This window comes from Ciconia boyciana, chromosome 23 (assembly GCF_034638445.1).
Source record: "Ciconia boyciana chromosome 23, ASM3463844v1, whole genome shotgun sequence".
Taxonomy (NCBI): Eukaryota; Metazoa; Chordata; class Aves; order Ciconiiformes; family Ciconiidae; genus Ciconia; species Ciconia boyciana.
In genome coordinates this window covers 1,307,107-1,330,781 of record NC_132956.1, presented here as the reverse complement: position 1 = coordinate 1,330,781, position 23,675 = coordinate 1,307,107, and the positions used below count along the sequence as shown (strand labels likewise).

The window sequence follows — 23,675 nt, the reverse complement described above, 5'->3', positions numbered from 1 at the left end:
ATTCAGGTAGGAGGCTGGTCCTCAGGTAGTCAAAGATCATTTCCTGGTCGTTGTGCAGATGCCAGGCATGGCTTTGGCAAGTTTCTTGTTTTAGGAAATTATATTCCTGTACGTCACGGGTGGATGGTAATTCTTCCTTCCTTCCCATACCCTTTGCTTTTGACTGTTTCAACAGGAAGTTCCTTAGGGTGGGGATATTTTCTTACAAGGTATTAATACAAATGTACACAATATTAAGTGCTTTTCAAAGTAGGATTTGTGGATCTTGCTGGGCTGTGGGGGGGTCATGTTAGCATTTAGAGCTATAAGCCCACCAGAAAGCAAGCTGCACCCAGGAAAGCTTGGGAAGACATGCTCTAGGTGCTACTAGATACCTAAATTTAGTTATTAATGGGTAAAAAAAAAAAATCCTCTAGAACCTCTTTAGAAATGTTTTTGTTTTCCTTCCTGTGTCTACAGTAGCTTTGTAGCCAACAAAATGACCCTTCTTCCAGTTATTTTTTGGGCAGGTGCCAGGAAATGAACCCATTCAGCCAAATATTTCTCTCAACCTCACAGATTTTGGACTTAAGCATTGGTGCGTCAGCTGCTCTTCCGTGAGTGGTCTTGGCAGGGAGTTTTGGTTGACAAGAGAAGTGAGGAGATTCTTGTTGGGATGACAGGCTGGAAGATCAAGTGCAAACTGAGTGTCCCTGCTAAGCTCTTCTGGCACTTTTAAAAACTAGAAATCTAAAGGTCAAAAGGAAGTTTTAAATTTGTAGCCAAGTTTTTGCATGTTCCTGGGTAATGAAATAGCAGAATCTCAGCTGAGCTGGCATCCCAGTCCTGAGCCTTTTCCTTATGGGGACAAGGCTCTGGACTAGGTGTGACCAGTCTTCCTGGTCTCTCGTATTCTTGACAAAGAAACTTTTCTTGAACTGCTCAACAGCAACATATGGTTCAAGAAACAGATTTTCTGGGTGTCGCTGCCATTTGCAGAGCAGGAGACAACGTTAGATGTGTAGTCAGAAGGATCAAACTTGTTTTGGAGGAGAGAACAGAAACTGATCTGGGCATCCTACCTTCCAAATCTGTACTTCATGTGACGTGCTTTTGTAGAGTCAGTTTAAAAACTATTGCAGCTGTAAGGGGACAGATTCCTCTATCTCGGTCTGCACCGAGTAGCATCCTACATGCAAAATAAGGCGCTGCACAATTTCCCTCTGTGTGCTGTACCCACTGAACTTGGGTAGGAGGGGGCTCAGGTCCTAGTGAGCAGCTTTCAGCATGCGCTGAAAAGGTTTTTCAGCTTTGATTTCACAAATGCAAGGATGTGTGCCAGGGAAAATAGTAGACACTTGAAGGATTAGGCCCCAAGTAAGGATGCATGAACAAGTGCTAGGTGGCTCTGGTGGCTCAATTAAGCATTCTTCATCTCGCTCTTTGCTCCCCACATGCACAAAAGGCTGATTTATTTGAAATGAAATCCATGAAATGTGCTAATACCTGCTCTGGTGTTGATCAAGCTTAATGTAATAACCTCCTCTCATTTTCGCTGATTCTGCTGAGCAATCTGACGCACTTAAAACTTTTCTTCTCATGAATAGCTAGTATTAGCCTCCAGGGGCCTTTCTGTTAAAAATAAACCCACCACCAAACTGCCTGAAATGGGAGCTAGGGAATATTTTTCCCGTCCTGTTGGGCATGATCAGATAGACCATATTAGAGGGAGACTCTTGAAAATAAATAACAGTATGTTGAAAGGGAGTGGATATTTATAGTATGGGCAGACCCTGGGTGGTATAAATCAGTACAGCTCCAACAGCTCCATCGCACAGAGAGCTTCGAGGGAACCGTGAACCTGATCATTGCTGGAAGGTCAGATCCTTTCCTAGCTCAAGGAGGAGCCCAAGGAAGCTTTTTCCTCCCATCCAGTCTTGCAGCTGGATTCCAGCTGTCCCTCCACATGGCACATACAGTACACGAGAGGCTGCCATGCTGGATAATGAGCAATTAGGTGGCAACGGAGAGAGAAAGGGAGGGATCCCAGGGAGAGGAGTGGGAATAGGGAGCTTCTCAAACTCTGTGGAAGGAGATATTGTCTCTGCACTCACCGTCAGCTCGAGGGCTTCGTTCAGGAGGCCATTGCGCTTGCTGTGAAGGTAAGCGTTGGAGCTGCCTGTTTTGGCCACTCGAATCCTCGCAAGCCGGGCTTTCTGTGAAGAAGGCAAACAAGCTGAAGTCATACCTTGGCACACCAAGTGATCGGTCCTGTGCTGGCAATACCAGGAGGAAGGAAATTTCAGGTTCTCCTTGTACCTGAAAAAGCCTGGGGGTGAAATACAAGGGGTGCGCGGACAGGACAAGGCGCTGTTGAGAACAGCTAGCACAGGTCTGTCTCCAGGAGTCAGAGGAGCACATATGTCTGAAGAACGTAATCTGCCACAGAGCATCAATGGCCTTTCCAGAGATAAGAAACGGGGTCCTGCAGATTTGTTTGTCCTTTCAAAAGTTAATAGTCATTTTTTGGGGGTGAGATGCACAGCAACTAGAGACACTTGTCTTGGACGTGTTCCTGGCATGGGAGGACTGTGTGACTACGTGATCCAGCAGTGTGTACATGCTCTGCACGTGTGTTGCTTTCATGGCTCACCTCTCTAACGTGCTTGGTTGTTTAATCCTCTCTCTATCTTTCAGCTCTGTGCTCTGACATCTGTGTTGTCCCTTGCTCTGCTTGTACTGCAGCTAGCATGGTGACACCCAGGCCTCAGTGATGGTGGGATGCTGCTGCAGTACAAGTGGCCGGTAACAGGCGTTCAGAGGGAGGAGAGCTGAGAGGGACATTTGGTAACTTGCTCCGCTTACCGGTCGAGTAGCATAGGTTGTTAATTTAATATTGGGAAATACTAATGAAAAAGTCTACGTTCATCATCCTGCAGCAGGGGAAGGCACTGTATTTGTTCCTTCTGTCCTCTGCACGGGCAGAGGACTTATTAACTTTGGTATCTGATAATATAAGAGTCTGCTCAAAAATATGCATCTCTTGACAAACTGACAGAAGTCACTCTGCAACAACACGGACGTTCAACTCATTTTTATTTATCCCTGACCTTGAGCTCCAGGTGGACAAGTTAAATGGTAAAAAACAGTCCAGAATAAAGCAAGCAAGAAAAACTAATAAGGCCCTCTTCCTTTTTAATCACATGGTTTTTAGCGTTTCAGTTCTTCTTTTGAGTTGTTGCCTGCTTCTCTGTCAAGTGCTGATTTGCCTTTTTCTTTTCTCCTGTTAATTTATGACTCAAACACCATTAAAAGTAAATACATGAAATAGCTGTGGCTATTAAAAAATAATTACATTATGCTGTATTTTAAAATGCTGCATAATCTTTTAAATAACTTGGAACTCGTGATTTTCCTTTCTAATTAGAGGTTCTAATGGGTATACACTGTAGGAAGAGTAAAGCCAAGAGGCAAATATCTGTGGTGGGTCCAGAGAGTGTAATAATTCCAGGAGCTTTATTACCGTACACGCGTGAGTGACTGTGGCCCTCAGTATTTGAAAGATTTGTTTAACCTTAAGAGCTTCTGCTTAAGCAGACAATTTCTCAGGCAAAGACATGTACAGGGTACTAGTTTGCAGCTTTAATTAGGTGACACAGACTACGATCAGTCTGAAAAACAGGTCTTCTTTTGACACCCCAAAATGGGGACATCCAAAATTGACTTTCTTTTCTATACTTCACCTAGATTTCATTGTCCCACTTTAACGTTAAGACTCCAAGTCTGTGTATGAGAGTGAAATCTTTGATGAAACTTACTCTGCCCTGGGGCCGAGGTATCTCCCAGGGATATCTGGTCACCCTGTGAAAGGGGCATGGGTTCTAGTTGCAAGACGTAGACTGAGGATACAACAAGAAAATGAATTTGGGTCTTCAGTTTTTCTGAAGACTTTCCCAAACTGCTGTGTTGCTCTAGGCCCCAAATAAGACTGGCCTGAGACTGTAATCTGGAACAACCAATGCAGAGACTACTACTATTGAAGATGCGCTATGGGGAGAGAGCAGGGGATAAGGGACTGAGGGACATTCCATTTCCCAGTTACGTGGCATTGTCTTGCTATTCCTGTTAATTACATTTCCATTAAATTATTTCTTCCATTTGCAAGTATATGACTTTCCTTACTTTTTGCAATGATCTTATCTCTTCCATAATCAGGCTTGGATACTTACCTCACCTATAGCAGGAAAGGTTTCATCTTCAGTTCAGTCAATTGTTAAAGTGGATTCAGTCTTGGGCTCTTGTAATGAACATTATTCCCTTTGCCTCCAGGCTAGCAGGGGATCAAATATTAATAGCTGTACTCCACGTGGACTGGAGATGGTTCGTTTCTGAGGTCTGTTCTCTTTTTCTTCTTTGAAACAGGGCCACTAGCTATCTAAATAATTAAGCCCCATAGCTTTTGTAGTTTAGAACAGACGTTGTTATTTTAAAAAATGTCAGTGGGGCAGGACAGAAGTTAATCCTATTCTCCTTACACAAAAGACTGTCTAGGATAGTCACATCGCCTAACTCTGTGCTCCCATCGTGATTAAATTTGGTAGATATCTTGATTAACTCAGCTAGTGAAGTTAATTAAAATTGGTGCCTAAAATTGGTTTGGCCCTCCAGACAGCTTCCTGCGTTGGACTAGAAACAACTCTAAAACCATAGTTTTTATGTGGAAGTCTTTGTGTAAATGTGCATTATTTGGAAAGCATATCTATCAAGTGACACAAGCTTTACATGATACTTAGGTACCTGTCATATGTTTACGCAGGGTGCAGTACTTTGGTCGTGCCTGACTAACAAAAGGTTTAAGTGCAGCAAAGCACTCCCCTCTGACATCTGCGCTGGAGGTTCGACGGTGGTTTATGAGACTGAGCAAAGAGGGTTGAGGACGTGAAGGGCACCTGGCAGCAGTGTAAGACCCGTGTTAGTGTGGAAGCAGGTAGAAGCTGGCCGTTTCAGAGGAGTTTTGCGTTATCTGTTGGAATGCATCAGGCTGGGCTGGGCTGGCTGACAGAGCTATGCTTGGGCAGGTCAGGTGAGGAGTAAATTGCAGAGGCAAAAGCCTTGAGCTTAGGGCACCCCACGCAAGCTTTGAAGCAGCAGTGTTTTGCAGGGAACCGTCCTGTGTACTGTCATGTATTTTGCTGTCAGAAACCTAGAGAATTAGTCTGATGTGGTCTTCCAAATTCTGCCAGTTTTTAACACGTGTGGGTATGCTTTTGTCATCCCTGTCCTGCAGAGCTCAGTACTTCTGGTCTGCAGGACAGAAGACAGGCAAGTGGAGGACCATGTTTTTCTGGCCATCTGCTGCAAGTGTCTTTTGGGGTGTGTGTGGGGGGGTAGCTGTCCTCTGCATCTTATCCCACAAATGTGACAGACTAAAGGTCATTAGGGCCAGGCCTGAGATCACTGTTACTGAATATAACCCCTGCACAGAGAGTCTAAAAAAGGAAAAGAAAACGGCACACTGTGTCTGCATGTAGAGTGGTAAGAGGAGTTGCTAGGAAACCACAGGATCTCAAAATGCATATGACCTAATCTGGAAGATAATTTATATGATGAAAATAATAATACTAATGACAGCCACTTACAGGTTAGAATGATTAATTTGGTTATCTTGGAGCCCACGTGTGCCTGAGAGCAGGATGGAAGGCAGGCCTCAACTTCTGGCTCCTTACTGCTTTTTAAGAAACTGGAGACTCAGAATAAGCAGGAAGGGCAGTGAAGCCCTGTACATGTGGGGTGCTGAGGTACGGTGGCAAGGATGATGTAAGTGGCTGTCAGCATCCTGGGTACCTACATTTCCCAAAGGGACTGACAGAGAAGAAAGAATAGCCTCTCTTCATCTTTTAGCTGCTTTGGAGAAGTGCAAGGAGCAGGAGTTGCTGGCTAGGAAAAATGCTTACCAGATGGCAGGCCCAGGAAACAGCTAATTATTATTTATTGATGGTTTTCATCTAGTTCTTATGGAGATAATGTTCACTCTTGATTTATGTGATATAATAAACTATTAGGTTACAACCTATGACATAATTTCATATTTGCCAGACATCCTCAGCTTTCCAGATCATCTGTGCTTTTGAGCAAGAAGATGACTGGAGTACATGTATGTCAGGTACTCTGTGCACAGGTCCTGTGTCCACTCCTGCTCCCTCTTTGGACCGGGGCTGTTATTAGCATTATCCTTCACAGGATGGTTGAGGTTGGAAGGGACCTCTGGAGGTCACCTGGTCCAACCCCCCGGCTCAAGGAGGGCAACCTAGACCCGGTTGCCCAGGACTGTGTCCAGATGGCTTTTGAATATCTCCACGGATGGAAACTCCCCAACCTCCCTGGGCAGTTGGTGCCAGTGCTTGGTTACCTTCACACTGAAAAAGTGCTTCCTGATGTTCGGATGGAGCCTCCTGTGTTTCAGTCTGTGCCCATCACCTCTGGTCCTGTCACTGGGCACCACTGAAAAGAGCCTGGCTCCGTCCTCTTTGCACCCTCCCTTCAGGAATTTATACACATTAATAAGATCCCTCCGAGCCTTCTCTTCTTTAGGCTAAACAGTCCCAGCTCTCGCAGCCTTTCCTCTTATGAGAGATGCTCCGGTCTATATCCTACCTAACTTTATCTGCTAAAACCACACTAAGAGCACTCCTGGCAGAAAATGTAGCTACGCTAGATATTTAACAGTGCTTCACATTTTTTTCCCTAAACAATTAGTAGTTTGAATATGAGTAGAACTATTGCTGACTGCTGCAGTGAGTCTAGTGGTGCAGTAGGTGTACACCACTGGTCTTTTAAGGCTGACATGAAGCTGTTCTCAAAAGTAATCAACAGCATATTTTGATCTGATTTTTATTTCCAAGGTGAAATATCACAGCCGTTCAGTAAGTCTGGATTTTCTTGCATTTGTCTGCATCTGTTGCTAGTTTGGGTCTGGACTTAAATTCTAGATAGAAAGAACATGGTTGATTTTAGGCTATGGAAAGGATAACGAGCAGATTGTGCATTTAAACAGGAGTTTCTGCAGACTTAACAACAGGGCTTAGAGTATGGAATGACAAAAAAGTATTTTCTTGTAGTTATGTTCTCACCTTCCTGAAATGGTCTCGTCTGTGGTACCTTTGACTAATTTTAGCATAAAATTCAGAAAGTAATTCAGCAAAGGCTTCAGTTTGTACTTCTGAGTGGGAACTCAGTGCACATGTGTAACTTGGAAGGGGAATGGATGTAACCTTCATCTGGTGGAAAATAGCTTAGCTCCCCGGCCTACTGTGGTAGTATTTCCTTGCCAAGCAGAAAATGGAAAATGCTTCATTTTTTAAAAAGCATTCAAAAATAATGGTGGACAAGAAATTAAATGAATCTACTGTCTGTGGAGTGCTTTCCTCAATATAATCAGGCAGCACTGATCATCTGTCCTACTTACGGCTCTGGGAAGCTGATACGCCATCTTTAACAAAGCCTGGAAACAGGCTGGACTGCCAAATTAGGACTCGGGGTTATTACATGTGTTTGAACGCTGAGTGAAATAATGGCTGTTTAAAAAGCAAATGGCCCATATAATAAGTACTGGTTGGTATTCTGCTAGCCATGGTTCCATCTGGCCATTGTAATAGGCAGGCAGCAGAGTTACAGCCGTGTTAGAAAAGTTAGCTTCTGCAGATCATCTTTCTGTCATTTTACCCTTTTTTTCCTAAGACAGTATGCACATTTGGACTTTTCTTCCTCTCAAATCTCTATGTTAAACAGCTTTTGAGCCAAGTTTAAATATTCTGTCATTTTTGCTTTGGGGAGATGTTGTAGAGCTGCATATGGAAATTAGATAGTGTAGAACTCATTATATTCCTATATAATTTGATAGAACCACTTACAGTCAGACCTTGATCTTATTTTGGGCCTCTTCATTACTTTCCAGAGATGAAAGATTTCCCTCCCCTCCTCTGTGGCTCTTCTTTTAATCCTACCTTACCCTTGGCACCGTTAAAGCAACAGAACATCATTTCAAATGCACTATATCGTTTAATCTTTTCCAACACTGAAGAACATGATGTTCGATCTATTTATAGAACAACGCACAGAATATGGAGTTTAATGGATCTCAGCTTCTCTACTAGTCATAGATATCCTGGCTGATTAAACACAGAACTTTGAAAAAAGTGTCGTAATATGCAAAACTTGCTGAGAGAAATGCAGGACGGTCAGGAAGCCCCTGGAGCACTGAGCCTGGTCCCCTCCTGTTGCACACTTCCTTTTGTACATTTTCATCTTGAACTTAACAAGCTCTGGCTTAAACTTAGTGAAGCTCTTACTCCTACTGGGCATTTATTTTAGAACTTCATTCTTCTATTTAGAAAATTTATTCTGATTTCCAGCCTGCATGTATTTGTTGCCAGTTTTACTCAGTTGTCATTGTATTGATGTTTTCTTTTTACATAGACCATTCCCTTTCTGGTGTTTGCTGCATTCTACAGGAAAGAATAGAATAAACTTCACTTTTTGTAGAGTTTGACGATTCTCACTTTATTCCTTTGCTTTAGATTTAAGAAGTCAGCTTTTTTTGGAGGCCATTTCATATTTTTATCCTCTGTAGATGCCCTGCTTATTTCTAATACCTTTTTTTAGTTATGCATCTATCCATCCACCCAGTAAGGGTTACAGTCAGACCTTGATCTCTATAAGAACTGACCTGATGGACAGTTTTTCCTTGATTGAAATATGCTATACACAGTTACTGCATCTTGGCTGAAATTCAAAGCTTCCTCTATGCTGAGGTTCCCATGCTACTAGTCCAGCTGACTGGCAAAGCTAGCTCTCGTCACTTCTTAAGTTTGCCTCTTGAAATAATAATAAAAGAAATTCCTACATACACTTTTTTGTATCCTTAATGCTGTAACAGATTTTAGAGCTTGGGTCAAAATCGCTCCAAGGATGCATGGTCAAAGAGGTGCCGTACCAATTGTGGTGGGAATCTGGCGTAGTTTGTTAGAGCTAGAAGTGAAGTATTATGGGGTGTAAATTAGGGTGGCAGAATTTGTCTAGAAACCTCTTACTTGATAAACATCTTCTCAAGAAAAGAGCCTCATGTTTTTCTGCATCATTAATAGAGAGATTGCTGTTCTCTGTTGTTATAAAATAAGGTCCTGTGTTTCACTGAAAGCAAAGTGCGGTGAGCATCTATCTGCCTGTGATTTATCTGTCTGTCTGTGTTTCCAGATCTCACTTTTATAACATCTTTCACACAGCTCACACCCCTAATTAATAGCTATAAAGTATTCAGGGGATGGAGAAATTAACAGAATTTGATCTAGTGTCACATGCCAACTTACTAGACCTGATATATGAACACTAATTAATGGTGTGGAGGCCTGTGGTTAGCTGCAGAAAATGAAGGTAATAGCTTCATATAGTGCTGCTCACACCTTTCCCAGGAAGACAGTGAAAACATGGGGGGATGACGACCACAAAACCTTTGTATGAAACTCAAGAAGAAATAAGCAAATTTGTAAAACTTGTGCCCTTCGTTCTCCCCCATGGAATGAAGCCCAAGGGGAAGGGATGACGGTGGGGCTGTTTTCCTGCCTCGTTGCCTGCTCGCTGGCAGTGAGAGCACGTGTCGTCTCCGACGGCAGGTACCCACCGGCAGCGAGGGGCGTGTGTGGGGCTAAGCGTCAGCGTGGGCAATGCTGTTGCTCCAGGCAGCAGGGCCAGGAGCTGTGCTCCATCCCACTTCTCTGTGCTACAAGCTTTCAGCATTAATTGAGAGAAGGGTTGCTTGCTGGCAAACAAAAATTGCTCAGAAGTCATCAGATGACAGCAAAGTTGCTGTGCGGTGCAATTAGCTTTCTTTCTGAAGCTGCTCCTAGTTGTTCCTCTGGGGTCTCTGGGGACAAACCTCTTGCATTAGGCTTCTGGAGAAAAAAATCCATCACAAACCCATCCCATAGACCTATTTGGTAAGAGAAGACTCTTAGAAGAATGTGTGTCTCAGCTCACATCCTTATGCTGACAGCCACAACGCGTTGGCTGCGTGCCTTGATTTGGCAGATGCGGAGGGAGAAGCCTGCCTGGCGTGCGGTCCTGGGCGCTGGAGCGCTCCTGGTTTGTCAGCAGAAAGCTGCGGAGTCGTCCTGGCTACGTGCTGCCCTGGCCCTTGTTTGTGCATTCCAGCATCGCTGCACGTTCCGACTAGAATGGCTCCTAATTGTCCTGACTCAATCACTAACGAAGCTGATGCTTCATATGTGGACAGAAACGCGCTGGCGCCTGGATACTGGAGCTCGTGGACAATGTGTCGAATTGCTCTTTATTATTGTATTTGTTCAGAGTTAATGCTGAGTTTGGGCTAAATGGCTGCGCTTACATGGAGAACAGGTGGCTGGAATTACTGTCAGGCAGTGGTCTGCATAGTAAACAGAAGAGTTCTGCGCTACTGTGACAAAGACGAGAAATGAGGAACTATTTCGTATGGAGCAATTTGTCTGATGGATTGAACTGCTTTTTCTTCCTGCACAGTACTCACAGGCAGACTCTGATTTCCCCAAATAGATTTTTTTTTTTTTTTGAAAATTATCTGTAAGTTTTATGCACGCTCTTGATTCCCTTGCCTGCTCGTGAACCACTGCTCTGCCAGCATTTACTGTTGCTCTGCTTGCTACCCATGACTGGTCAGGAAAGCACATGCTGTCACTTCTGCTGCCTCGTTTGGTGAGTCAGCACGAATTGCTAGTGCAAAAGCTCAGATAGAGAATTTTAAAATCCTGGGTATGAATAGTATTACCAAAGGATGGTTTCACTTTATAACCTTGTACGTGTACATGAACTAACTCTGCAAGAATCCACCGAGCCAGGAAAAGAAGTGGATTTATACCAGTTTTATGTGTGAGAAAACCTGAGTCGCAGAGAGGCAAGTACGGAAGGGCGATACTGCTGCAGCATCAGAGTTTCTCAAAACAGTGAGACTGGTGGCAGTGAGGAGACAAAAGAGGATGGCAGGCTCCTGCTCGCGCCCGGAGAGGGCTGGCCCTGTGCTGGTTTAGAGCCTGATGCGATGCTGAAGTTAGCAGCAGCTACTGTTTGATGGGATTTTCATGACCTTCAAACAACAAAGGCTTGTTCTGAGTCAGACTTTGCGGACCACTGCTGCTGGGTGGAGTGGGAGGAGTGGAGTAATGAGATTCTAGGACTTCTCAAGTTGGGCTGTGTAAGACATCTGGCAGTGTGTAAGCAGGGAAATTCTGCAGTGGCCCTTGAGAGATGTGCTGGTAGACTGCAGAGTGTTCCCATCCATCTGCCATGAGCGATTAGAGGGCTCGGAGACCTGTATTGCCATCCCAGCACCACATGTGTCAGCAACTAATGTTGTTCTTCACCTGCTTATCACTGTCATGGTACACATTAGTAACCGCAATAAGCTTTACTACCATTTACACCCACTTTCAGTTATCTTTTTTCCCTGACCTGGTGGATATATCCATATCCATTAATCTAGAGAGAACCATATATTGCGGGTGGTGCAGGGGTGTTTGAGCTGTATTCAGTATGTAGGCTGGGAACTGCGTGGGAGCTCAACTGCACCCAGCCCACTCGAGTCTGCATTACTTGGGCAGAGTGGTAAAATAACTAGTTAATAAAGGCAACAGCAAAGAATCTCGTTGCTAGAACCTAGTTCCAAAGTAGGATGGGGCTTCCCAACATTTTTTGGCTGAACGTTTTGCATGCAGGTCTCCTTGACAAGGCAATTTCAGCTTGCATTTATTTGGACATCTGGGATGAAGCGGGCAACATCAGCCATTACAAATCCTACCAACTGTGCTACATAATGGAGCCATCTGGACAGAGGCTGCCACGTACAACCCGGACTTCCGACAGGTGGCAAAGGGGACACCCTCTTGCTGAGATGACCGAGGAGAGGCCCCGAGGATGGGTTAGGCAGGTTCTTACAGCATTGCAGGCTGTTACCTGGTTAGGACTGAGACATGACGTGAAAGGGCCTCAAGGCATGAAACAAATGTAGAGCGGCTTCTGGGTACGTGTGGAAATCATTTTATCTGGGCATTGGGCCACTATTGACAACAGGCTTAGTATTTAGATACATGGGCTTGCTTTGGAGGCTGAACCTATAAGCTCTAGCTCACTGATTTCAATCCTTCCTTTCAGAGGAGACATCTAGTTGTTTTATGCAATTTGGGACCCAGGGAATTTGAACTAGCTGAACTGATGGAAGATGCCACTTTGCTTTCCTGGACCATATGAAAGAAAAGAGGAAGGATTCCTGGTTGGTTGGTTGGTTGGTTGGTTTGTTTTTTTTCCCCCTGAACTGTACGAGGGGATGTGAAAAACACCAAACAGGAAACAGAGGAGGAAGAGAAAGAGATACCTACCCCAGCAAAAATGAAATCTCTTTTAAAAAATGTAATTAAAAGCTTTTCCCCCCCCCCGTCAAGCACTGTTAAATATCAACAACAACAAAAACATATTCCACACAGATTCATTGTGGTTGAAAAAACCATGTTTTTTAAATGTCAGCCAGCTCCAGTTTTAACCTTATTGTTTCTCTCCCTCCCTAAGTTCCCAACCCCATCCCCTGCTGGGAACTGAGTCATGTTCTGTCGCTGAGCTCTCCTTAGACAGCTCACAGCTTTGCTCAAGTCGCTTTTTCTGGCCGTTCTGTTCCACGCTCTGAAGTTCACTAACCCACCTCCAAAATTTAGGGTGTCAGCTGAAAAACAGAACATTTCAAAGCTGACTCCCCTGCTCTGTAGCAAATCAATTATTATAATGGCCTCATTATTGACAGGTGTGTGGGCTGTCTTTCTCATGGGTACGATGATGACATAAATCTAGCGTTAAGCATTCTTTTCATCACCATCTTCCCTCTTCATCCCCTCTGCTGACTGCAGTCCTGTTTTCCGTGCCTCTGGGAGTGACGGCTGGGTCTGGAACAGGCTGTTTCTAATGTGCCTCTTACGGAACAATCAGAAAGACGGTTGTGTCCTTACTCTTCCTTCCTTTTGGCTTAAGCCCCTTTTAAGCATCTCCATAGTTACCTCTTCATCAGTCTGCAGAGTCATAGCTGCCTCTGTGCAACCATCTCACGAGTAGCTCTCACTGTCTGGAATAACCTTCCTCCATCTACTTCCTCTCCTCGACTTCCATCTGCAAAGATACGGCTTGTCCTTTGCCCCTTCGTTCCTTTCTTCTGCTGATCTTGGCTCTGTGGTTGAATGCTTTAATTCATCCACCAGGCGATGTGTCCACTTCTCTGCTTCACCTAATTTATACCATCTACTCTTTGATAGCCTGCATTACAGTTTTCAGTTCTATATTATAGTTTTATGTGAGAGTGGCTCTGCAAAATGATTTTGTCCTGGGTAGTCCTTTCCTTGCCTAAATGTGGGTGTTTGGTTCTTTCCTGGAAACTTAAAGCCTAGAGGATGAAATGAGAAGTCTGTTTCAAGGCTTTTGCAGTACATTGCTTGTTCTCATAGAGTCAAAGGCCACCAGATAATAAATGAAATGAACTGAACAGACTAAGAAGCTGTGGTCCTCAAAAGCATATTTACTGCAGACCTGAAACCAAGCACTGTGATTACCAAAGTTTTATATTTGTAGACGACGGTTTCAGTTTAGCCCCTGTGAAATGCACCACTAAAACCATGCCAATCCCTCTGAGATTATCAGCCATTTCAGTATCTTGGCTCATTTAGCAAATCTAACCATTAAATGATAAATGCACTTTAAACAGGGTTTTTTCACAGCATCTAAGCATTTACATTTCTCCCTCCTCTGTTGTGCAAATGTGAGGAGGCAGACTTCACTGTGTAAGAGGCCCCTTTCTGAACATTTGTTTTCCCCCAAACTGAGAAGATCTAGAACAACTCTGGGGGAAAAATTTTAGCCCTAAGGGGGCTGGTCTGGAGACCAGTTTGCTTTAGGCTGTTGTTGCTATTTCCAAACATTTCAGCTGCCACTCTACTTCCATGTGCCTTCTGAAGCTGTTCAAGATTGCTTTAAACGTGCCTTTGAGGACTTGGTGTCTTCATCTGCGTGTCTGTTTACGTGTGCGGGGAGTTGGAGCTAACAACCACATAGGCTTGACCTGTAATGCTGTATTGCCCTTGTTACGGTATTTTTTTCTGTCTTACCATTTTTTCTTACCAAAAAGCTGCTAGTGCACATTGCTACTAGTCAGTCACTGGCCCACCCAAGCAAACTCGCATTTCTGAAAACTCCCGTGCAGTTTATCGCCAGCTCCTGTTTCCCCAGGGAATGGGACACTGGAGCTGATGGGGTCGTACTGCTGTAATTAGTTGGACTGTATTGGAGCAGTTTGGGGAGATATCGAAGGGATCTCTAGTTGTCTTTTCTGAAGCATTATTCCAGGAACAAAAAACCTAACGGGACAAACTAACTTTGCTGCACTTAGCACAGTCTCCCCAGCTGAGGGACCCGAGTTGATTATTTTAAAGCTGGACAAAGACAAGTGTCATTGGATCTGGGAGATTAAGGACCAACGAAGGCTCTCGTAACACTTTGAAAAACACCTTTCTAGAAGTATTTTCACTAAGAGATCTAGTGTTTTCTTCTCCTTCTTTCTTCCTTTTTTGGTTATTGTTTGTGCAAAGACAGGGCCTTTGATTTTAGTATCGGTTCTCTTAGTCTTTGGTTAGAAAGAAGGTTCTCTTCTTTAGTCTTTGGTTAAAGACATGGGAATAAATTTGCCTGTCAGCAGCTAGAGTTTACTCAAGAAGGATCATTCTTGCAGGATTTTTGACCGTTCTCTGAGTCCAGAGGCCTACAGCATTCCTGTAAACCCTGGGAGAGCAATCTGCACTTCTGGGATCTTTGCTGCACTAAGCCTAAAGGCCACATCTATTCTGTTCGCTACTGTATTACCTGGCAGTCTTTCAGCTGTGCATTTCTCTACTGCCCTGCTCTGCTGGGAACAATGTTTGTGGCTTGGGGCTGTATTCACGCAGTCTCTAACTTCTAAACAATGAACTGCTTTACTTTTCCTGCTGCTGCTAAAGGAGCAGCATTTCAGTAGCTGTTAGTAGCTGCCTCTGCTTTCTCTTTCTAGGGTTGAAAAGTGGGAGGTGTAGTCCTCAAACCAGCATGAGATACTTGTCTCCTTCTTCACATTGCATCTATGCTGCAAACGGAACACAGCAAGAGAGAGACTCCAGCATTATCTGAATTACAAAGTCACTCTATTGTCAAGCCTTTTAAGTGTCAAATTCTCCTTTAAAACCAAAGGCTGTGACATTCACTAAAGAACAGCATCGTTTCAAAGTCAGGAAGGTCTATTCTTAGCACATCAGTCAAAAAAAAAAAAAAAAGTCTTTGGGGGGGTGGGGGGGAAAACACAATTTTACCAAAATGAACCTTGTCAGAAATGATCAATTCATCTTCTGTTCAGATTGACCTGGTCCTTGCAGCATGCCAGAGGACAAAATCTGATGACACAGCACAATAAATTAAGATTGCCAGATCTCCTTGTAATTAATTCTCTTGCAGTGCAGTTTTGGCAAAGAATAATTTATCTTCAAGGTGATTAAATCACTGGTAGTTTGTTATTTTTTGGTGTTTTTTCTTTCTTTTTTTTTTTTCTTTTCAAGGAACATTTCTCCTCAGTTAGTTGAAGAATAGATGCTGATGAGTTACAGCCACCTCCCAGTATTTTATTCACACTATTTAAATACCTCTTCCTGCTAGACCAGTGCCTCGTCAAAAGTGAAGACTGAGCACATCATACCCCAGAGGGACATCGGGGCTGTGCTGCGTCCTCCTGTTTTCTGGAGTGCGGCCCCTCAGAAACCCCCCTGTGCTGGAGAGCCCGGGTTCGCTCGCACCCTGACCTTCACGTCTGTGAATGTCACATCCAGCCAACTTGACACTCGTACAGTACTTTTGCCTTTATTATTTCTCATTGGAAAACTTCAGTCTGAGTTCATAAAAAATAAATAAATATGGTCTATAGCCTAATCTTGAAACCTACGTGTACGTTATAAAATTATGATTCTTGAACTAAATAGAACTTCTTCTAAAGCATTTATACTAATACATACCATACAAATTATTTACTCTTCAATTAAAAGAGAAAAATAATCTATTTAGCACACTAGAAACTTAGGAAGAATATCTGTGTTATTTCTTCAAAGCTGCGTCTTCTAAACTCTGCTTATAAGGAGCTTCTGCTGGTGGGCTCTTCATATTCAAGGGCTGAGAGAGTGCAAAGAGCTTTTTCCAACCTTCTTCAAAAAGCCACACAAATGTCTTTGTATCTTTAATTAGATGGGGAGACAGCTTTAACTATTACTAAAACTTTCCTATTTCTGAAGAAAGGATTCCGTTCACTGGAGGATGATGCTGGAACAAGTACGCTATCAAAGCAGATTCTGAACGTCCCTGTGTACATCCTGACCATCTCCAGAGAGACTGTCATTAATGTGCTGCTGTCTCTTTCGTTCTCTTTAGTATTCATGCAGTGATGATCATGTGAAAATTACTCACGCTTCTGACTTGAGAAAACTTTCTTAGCCCAGAAATTCATCCAATATCAAGGGAATTAGAAATTCAAATGGGGGGAAATTATACACTGTGTGTGTCAATACAGAAAACCTTATAAAAGCTGCAATCAATCATATCAGCATCAAAGGTGGTGGTTCATTTTCTTGTCACCAAGTGGCTCACAGTCCAACAAATAAAGGAAAAGGTGAATCGGAACAAGAAAATTCGGTCTGCTGCCTGGAAGGAAGGACAGCCTCATCTGAAAGCACAGACCTGGAGTCAGTTCTGGAGCTTCTTAGTATTGTGATCCATGGTTAAGTCTCAAAGCTTGTTTGTTCATTTGTCTTGCCTATTTATCTGCTGCCTAGGCTGTGCTGTAACGCAGGTTCTGTCTCTCACTGTGTTTATGTGCCGTATAAATAGAACAAGTGCTTTCTCTCAAAGTCTTCAGTTATTTAAATGGGCTATTGCACACTGTCCCCTTAACAAACCTCTATGTGAGCGCTCCCGTCCTTCCCACGCACCGACACCTGCCACGTTCCTGTTGCAAGTTAAACCCAGATACCTTACGCCTGGGTGCAGCCTCACATTAGGCAACCCACTCTGCAAATCATTTAAATTCATTAAATGAATATAATGAGCCGTATTGGTTTCCCACTGTCCAGCTGCTGACTGAACAGTGTGTGGTACTGAGTGGACTTCCATTATGATATCTTTAGATTTTTTCATCTATATTATGTTGTATGACTAATCAGATAAACAACTCTCCCTCAAAAACACCTCCCAAAATTACTGCAGGGTGATGTTTCACAAGTACAATGCCAAACCTAATGCAGGTATGTGTAAAACTCAGCAATGACTTACGGAGGCTGCAGCTCATTCCTGCATGACTCTGTCTCTCTGCTACTCTCCTTATGTGTTTTGACTGCCAAATTGTGTGGTTTTGTAGGTCTTGTATCTCAGCTCGCTGCTGTCAGCTCCCTGAGATGCAAGAAGTAGGCATGGCCCAGATGCTTGCCTGGAGCAGAAATAGCACATCTTTCTACTACTATTCTCCATCAGGTCCCCTGAGTCTTGAATTTCTGGCAGACAGCATTCCACAGTGAGAAAAAAACCCCAGACCTTTAGTTTGCAGTTGTTGTAAAGACCTGATTCTGGTTTTGGTGTAATTTAGCAGACTGAAATAGAGGTATAATAAATCTGTTATACTTTCTCAGTGAATCAGTAAGCTCATGCTGGTAAAAACTGTTCAGACTTTGGAATATTCAGTAATCCCCTGGTTTCCAGGGGCTTTTGTGTATTCCTAGTGTTTTTGTCTATGGTACAGTCTGCAGCTTCGAGGGGGTATGTGTACTGATACGTATATGTTTCTGGATGGGTGTTTTCAAAACTCCAGGGCAAAGAGAGGACAGGAACCAAGCAGCCGGAAAGATAAACAGCCCTGGTAATGATGTAAGGGTTTATGTGTATATGTATATATTTACTTCAGACTGGTATGCAGCAAAGGCGAGCAATAAAAGCCCCCTTGCTTCTGATGTTTAAAATCCGCCAGTACGTGGTGCGTGCGATGAACTAGCTTGTGTCTGTACGGGTATAGGTAGTTATAACTGCGTACGAAGGTAAGCCTATGCGCGCGTAGGTGGATGGATAGGTGCATGCAGGCTGCCCTCTGCACTGCTCAGAGTTGTCACTGGTGTCTCACAAGCCCCGTGGTGATGAGCAGGGGCTGAGATTTCTTGGCAGCTGCTGGGCTTTCGGAGGCCGCGCGGGACGGCTTACCTTCTGTGCTCTCCGCTTGTCGGCTCTCTGGTTCTGGTGGTAAATTCGGCTGAAGTTGGAAACAATGACTGGAACCGGCAGAGCAATGACCAGCACCCCGCTCAGGGAGCAAATGGAGCCAAATATCTTCCCAGCAATTGTCTTGGGCACCATGTCGCCATAACTAGAGGGGAAAAAAAAAAAAAAAAAGGGAAGCCCCTTCTTCAGACAAGCACAACAGCACCAAAAGCCTTTTCAGGTTCCCTGAGCGTGCAGCAACGTGAGTGTCCAGGTTGGACACTACAGCTTAGAAATCCACCTTAGAAAGCAACAATTCCTGTGGTGCTGTCATCCTGGAGATAACAATTACACCATGCTTTGGCAACGAATTAAGCTAAGCCAAAGAAAGGCACTCTCTTTGCAGAATAGATGTGGCAGTTCAGGCAGCTGCTGAGCACGTTCAGTTCACGCCCTCGCTCATCTCGTACCTACCTCTCCATGTAGATGAGCTCTAACAAACGTAAAACTGTATGTCTGCTTGTGAGCAGGTTCATATATTTTCATTCCCTTGTATCCAGGTGCAAATGAGGACTGATTACTGTTTCAAAACCCAGCAGTTTCCTTGCTATCTGTACAGTCAGAAATTTGGGGTTCATTTGGAGTCTGGATTCAGTAAAGGGTGAATTGTCAGGAATATGAGACCAGCTGAAAAATTATTCAGACAGACCTCTGTAGTGGGTTTGTCCTAGCAATCTTCATTCACAATTGTAATTTATATGTTAAATAATACCAGCAGAACTGAGATGGAATAATCCATTTTACGTGGCTGGAAGATGATGCTGGTTTAGGTTCTGTGGATTCCGCACGACAGAAGCCACTAGTCTGTTGAGTGCTTATTTGCTGTTTGTGTTTTTACTTTGCATATTGCAAAAGCTTTCTGCAGCAGTTTTACGCTGAAGCTTTAATGCTGTCCTTCTGTAAAGAAAACCAACGTGCTCTGCCTTATGGCTACTCACCAGTGCCATAAGAAGGAGCATGGCTGTTATTCCCTCACGGAACATACGGTACCGAAATGGCGCTCGGACTCGGGCACGTGATTGACTGCTCTGCCTCACTGAATGCTGCGTTATAGCGAAGGGAATGGGGATTTTGAATTCTGATTTACAGTTTGGCCCGACACAATCCCCATGTTGCATCCCAGGTGACTGGACCTGTTAATTCTAACCAACTGCGCCATCACTCACGATTCTCCCGTCTTGCAGCACAACTTCTGATATCCAGCAAGCACCAGATGTTGGCAATGCAAATGTTGTGCCCTGCGTTCAGCAGCTGCGGTGCAAAGCTCCGTGGGAGGCTCTTCCTCCCCTGCAGTTTGCCCTCTAGAAGTGACTTCAGTGCTTTCTTCTGCAAATGGTTGATAGGCAAATAAAAACCCATCCAGAAAGCTGGATGTGGATTGCGGTGTGTTCTGATCATGTAACAAAAAGCTCATTTACAGCTAATGCCCCTGGAGCGTGATAGGAACATGATTAGCACAGCCACTGACTGAATTTACAGGCCTTGTTTCAGTGAGCCATTTATTACATGCTTGCATGCAAATGCATATTAATATCAATATTCATTGAAGTAATTTTCATCTGGAGGAAAGGGAAAAGCAAGCAGCCAAATAACAACAGATTTTTTAAAAAATCTCTGATACTGAAATGACTGTGTACAAACCACCAGGGTTCAGGAATTCCCAAAGCACCTCTGTGACTCAGGGGGACGCGTTGGACTCTGTGAAATCCCACTGCAGTGGGCTTATGTGACCTGGCTACACCCTGGAGTAGCAAAGAGGTCCTAGGCACTGCAACCTGTTGAAGTTTTGCAGTAGATAGGGAAAGGATGCTAAAATGAAAGTCTGGGCCTAAGGAAGATATCCCTTGTTTCAGGGTGCCTGAAATCTGGAGAGGCCCCTAGTTGCTATCAGATGGTGTTTGGGATTTCCGTGCTGTTCTTTGCGATGTTCTGGTGTTTGATGCAGCAAATATTGAAAAGCAAAATGATTTACGGTTGAGGCTTTATTTTTACCTTTGATGTCTGCATATGACCAACAAAGAGCTTTTATGGGAATAGAGTTGTGCTAAGAATAATTTACGTCCAAGGGGAAAACCAAATATTTCAAAACACCTTTTTTATCAGCTGAACTTCTTTCCCCCATCCAAGCACTCGTTGGTATGAGGGCCTCTGAATAAAAGCAGAACTCCTTACACATGAACTGCTTGCTCCTGGGCATCTCTCGTGTGCTCTCTTAGGCTCGGTGGCTAGACAGTGTGGCCAAGCTGCTGGGTAAAAGATTATGATCGCTGGGCTATCACACTCCCTTGTGTCCCAGGAAAGGCTTAGTTTCAGGCTAAGTGACAGCTTTTCTTTGGCATTTTCAGGTTTTTGGTTTTTTTGGGGTTTTTTTTTTTTTTTGGGTGTAAATGCTTCAGGCTTCACTAGCTAAGGCTTAATTATCCCAAGCAGAATCCTTTTCCTGCCTTCACCTACATTAAAACCCCTCAGAATACCTCAAGTCAATAAAATGCTATTTATGTCTATTAACTTTTTAGCTGCTGCTTTATGCAAAGATAGTTTAAAAGCTCTCGCTAAGTTACAAGGTCTTCTGCCTCATTTAACACTGTGCTAAAAAAGATCTTTCTTACTTTTCTCCTGCCACTCCTTAACACAATAAGGCTGAAAATTAATCATATGCCTCAAACATGATCTCAGTGACCTGGAGCACTGAGAGAAAGCCCTTCTGCACATTTGGAGAAAGTATAATAATAAGTGTCTGGCTCACAGTCTGTCTTGTAGAGTTTTGTTCTTACACACAGACTGAGAGTTATCTCATTACTTGGGACTTCAGAGAAGGCGCTGTAAAACACCATGAGGAAAGATCAAGCTGTCTTGAAGCGTGGAGGATTTTGCTGGGGAGACGTAGAACTTCATTTGCAAAACTATTATGAGAGATACCGCAATGAGAAATTTTGTGCTAGCTGGAGCAGGCTGCATGGGAACAAGACCTAAAACTTGTACTTGTAACACGAACTTCTGGATCTACAGCAGAGTTATCTGCAGAGAGAACGCTGTTGGATCCGTCCCTCTGGGTTTGCATGGCACGCCGTGCACTTCCAGCCGTGTTCTCTGGCTTTACTGGGCTGACCTGCAATGTGAGCGATACTGATGTTTGGAAATGTCATAGCTTTTTGATCAGAGTAGAACCCAGCTATGCTTCAGCAAGCTTGATCTAGATCCCCTTGCTCTTAATGAGAGGCCTCCCTTTGACTTTGACTATGATGGGGTTTGCAATGAACCTATAAAGTTGCAATTGTTCTACTCCTGTATTGACATATGCAGCTACTGCAGTATTAATTGCCGGGGTGACTATTTTTGTCCTGATGGTACCACAAGCTACTAAGGGCCACATGGCATATTTATAACAGAAACAGTGCCAAATAATCTCAAGTATTGGATTTCAGTTAGTACTAATTGGGCATTTTAAACCCAAAACTTCTTTTCCCCAGACTGGAATCAGAGAACTCAACTTTCCCATTAATTTGTTTAGTAAAAGGCAACTTGTCACCTAAAAAATTTCTTCTACAGAAAGTGCATTTTAAGTAATTCATCAATAATCTCATTAGAGCAGCAAGAAGATAGAAGAGTTAGGTAATGATTAACGTTCAGAGGGTCTAACGGGATGTTTGAGCCTGTAATAAAACAACGGGTGGCTGCAAATTCAGTAGACTTTTAATGTGACCTCTAGTAAATCATTTCGGCTTTCTGTACCTCAGTTCCCCATTTATGAAATGGCAATTGATTACTCACTCTTTGCCCGCTTGGTTAAATAGGTGCTAGGCTCTTCAGAGCAGGAGCTGCCCCACGTTCTGCATATACCCCACACCCAGCAGCGACCCCTAAGTGCTACTGCGTTACAAGTAGTAATAATGCAAGGCAGTTGTACAGAAATCTGGAGGAAACACAGCCTGCACGTGGCTCCAGGCTTGTCCAGAGATAAACGCTGAGCATCGGCTAGGTATGATGTGGAACATGCCTAGAGATAAACATCTTTTCTATCTATTTTGCCAGGAATCCGGTTAGATGGCAACAGATTCAGCCCGTTCTCAGTTGCTGAACTGGCTGCTGTGCTTACGGGCTATGCTAGGTGAGATACGCCTGCTGCCAGACGCATCCCAGACCCTTGGGAGGAGCTGCCCGCGCTGCCGCAGTCCCCTCAGTGCTCTGATAGTGATTCTGGAGCCTCTACACACGTATCCCGTGTTTCCGTTTGTCCCCTTTCCTTCGTCTGGTGTCCCTTCAAAGCCCCATTTCCTACCAAGGAAACACTGTGAACACTGAGACTCCTACCCGCTGTACAAATAATGTCAAGTTCAAGTAAAGCCTTAAACAGACAAAGCAGGAAAAAACCGAAATAGGAAATTACTGTTAAGTGGTCACTCTTTAGGCTGGAAAAGACTGAATGCAGGATTCCCATTTTTTTTTATTTGTACTGTGACTTCTGTGTTCTTTGGATATAAAAGGGGTCATGTGTCACTCACCCTAATTAGCAGCTATTAGCCTCGACAGCATAACGTGCTGTTGTTTTTCTCTCTGTCAGTGCAGAAAATGTTATCAAATAGAGGTCATTGCTTCCGAGTTCTGGTTTTAGCGGTAGAGGTGTCTGGACAGTGCTTAGCTCCTCCAGCCGGAGACAGCAATAAATAAGGTGCTGAACAGCTCATCAAATGACTCACTCTAAAAATAGACGCTCAGCAGCATCTCTGATGATCCTATCTCTCTGTGCAACATTCACAGCCCCACAAATAGGGAATTGTAGTCAAAAAGCTGGAAGATGCTATGGTATAAGGGCATCGGGAGGTGCTACAGCAATAACAACTCTGTGGGGACAGTGAAACAGCTTTTCAGAGGATGCTCTTTTCCAGCAGCCTTTTTATGTGCCAACTTTTCAGCCGCTGTAAGGCATGCACCTGGGGAGGGGCTTACAGCTCATAAATTACCATTATTGATTAGCCGTTGTCTCCATTGGTTTCTCTAGATGCAGAGGAAATAAGAGGGCAATTGAAAATTGATAAACCTGTACCCCGACATCTTCCTTGCGACCGGTAGAAGATCTGTCTCGGACAGAGCGTCCGGTCCAACGCCCCTCCTCTTCCCCAGAGCTGGCTCGAGGGAGGGCAGCCAAGCCCCCCAGAGCAGCACGCTCGGCGTGCTGGCGCACGCTCCTCTGCCCCAGGTGATCTGGTTAAGGTCGCAGAGCCAACACAAGAACGTGGGGACAGCTGGCTTGTGGATCCAACGGTCGGAAGAGGACTGTGCTTTTTCTGGTCGCTATGTTTAAGCGGTCAAGG

The 23,675-nt window shown here is 44.0% G+C and overlaps 1 protein-coding gene across 2 annotated transcripts in view; it reads right to left on the bottom strand.

Annotated features, from left to right (window-relative positions):
• The window catches only part of KCND3 (potassium voltage-gated channel subfamily D member 3), a 121,896-nt gene that overhangs the window by 11,015 nt on the left and 87,206 nt on the right, over positions 1 to 23,675 (bottom strand). For both annotated transcript variants that reach the window (XM_072844712.1, XM_072844713.1), the window contains exons 2-3: positions 18,307 to 18,469; positions 2,094 to 2,195 (exon numbers count right to left, since the gene is read on the bottom strand). In XM_072844712.1, coding sequence (XP_072700813.1) covers positions 2,094 to 2,195; positions 18,307 to 18,469 — 265 coding nt within the window. The remainder of the gene's footprint in view (positions 1 to 2,093; positions 2,196 to 18,306; positions 18,470 to 23,675) is intronic.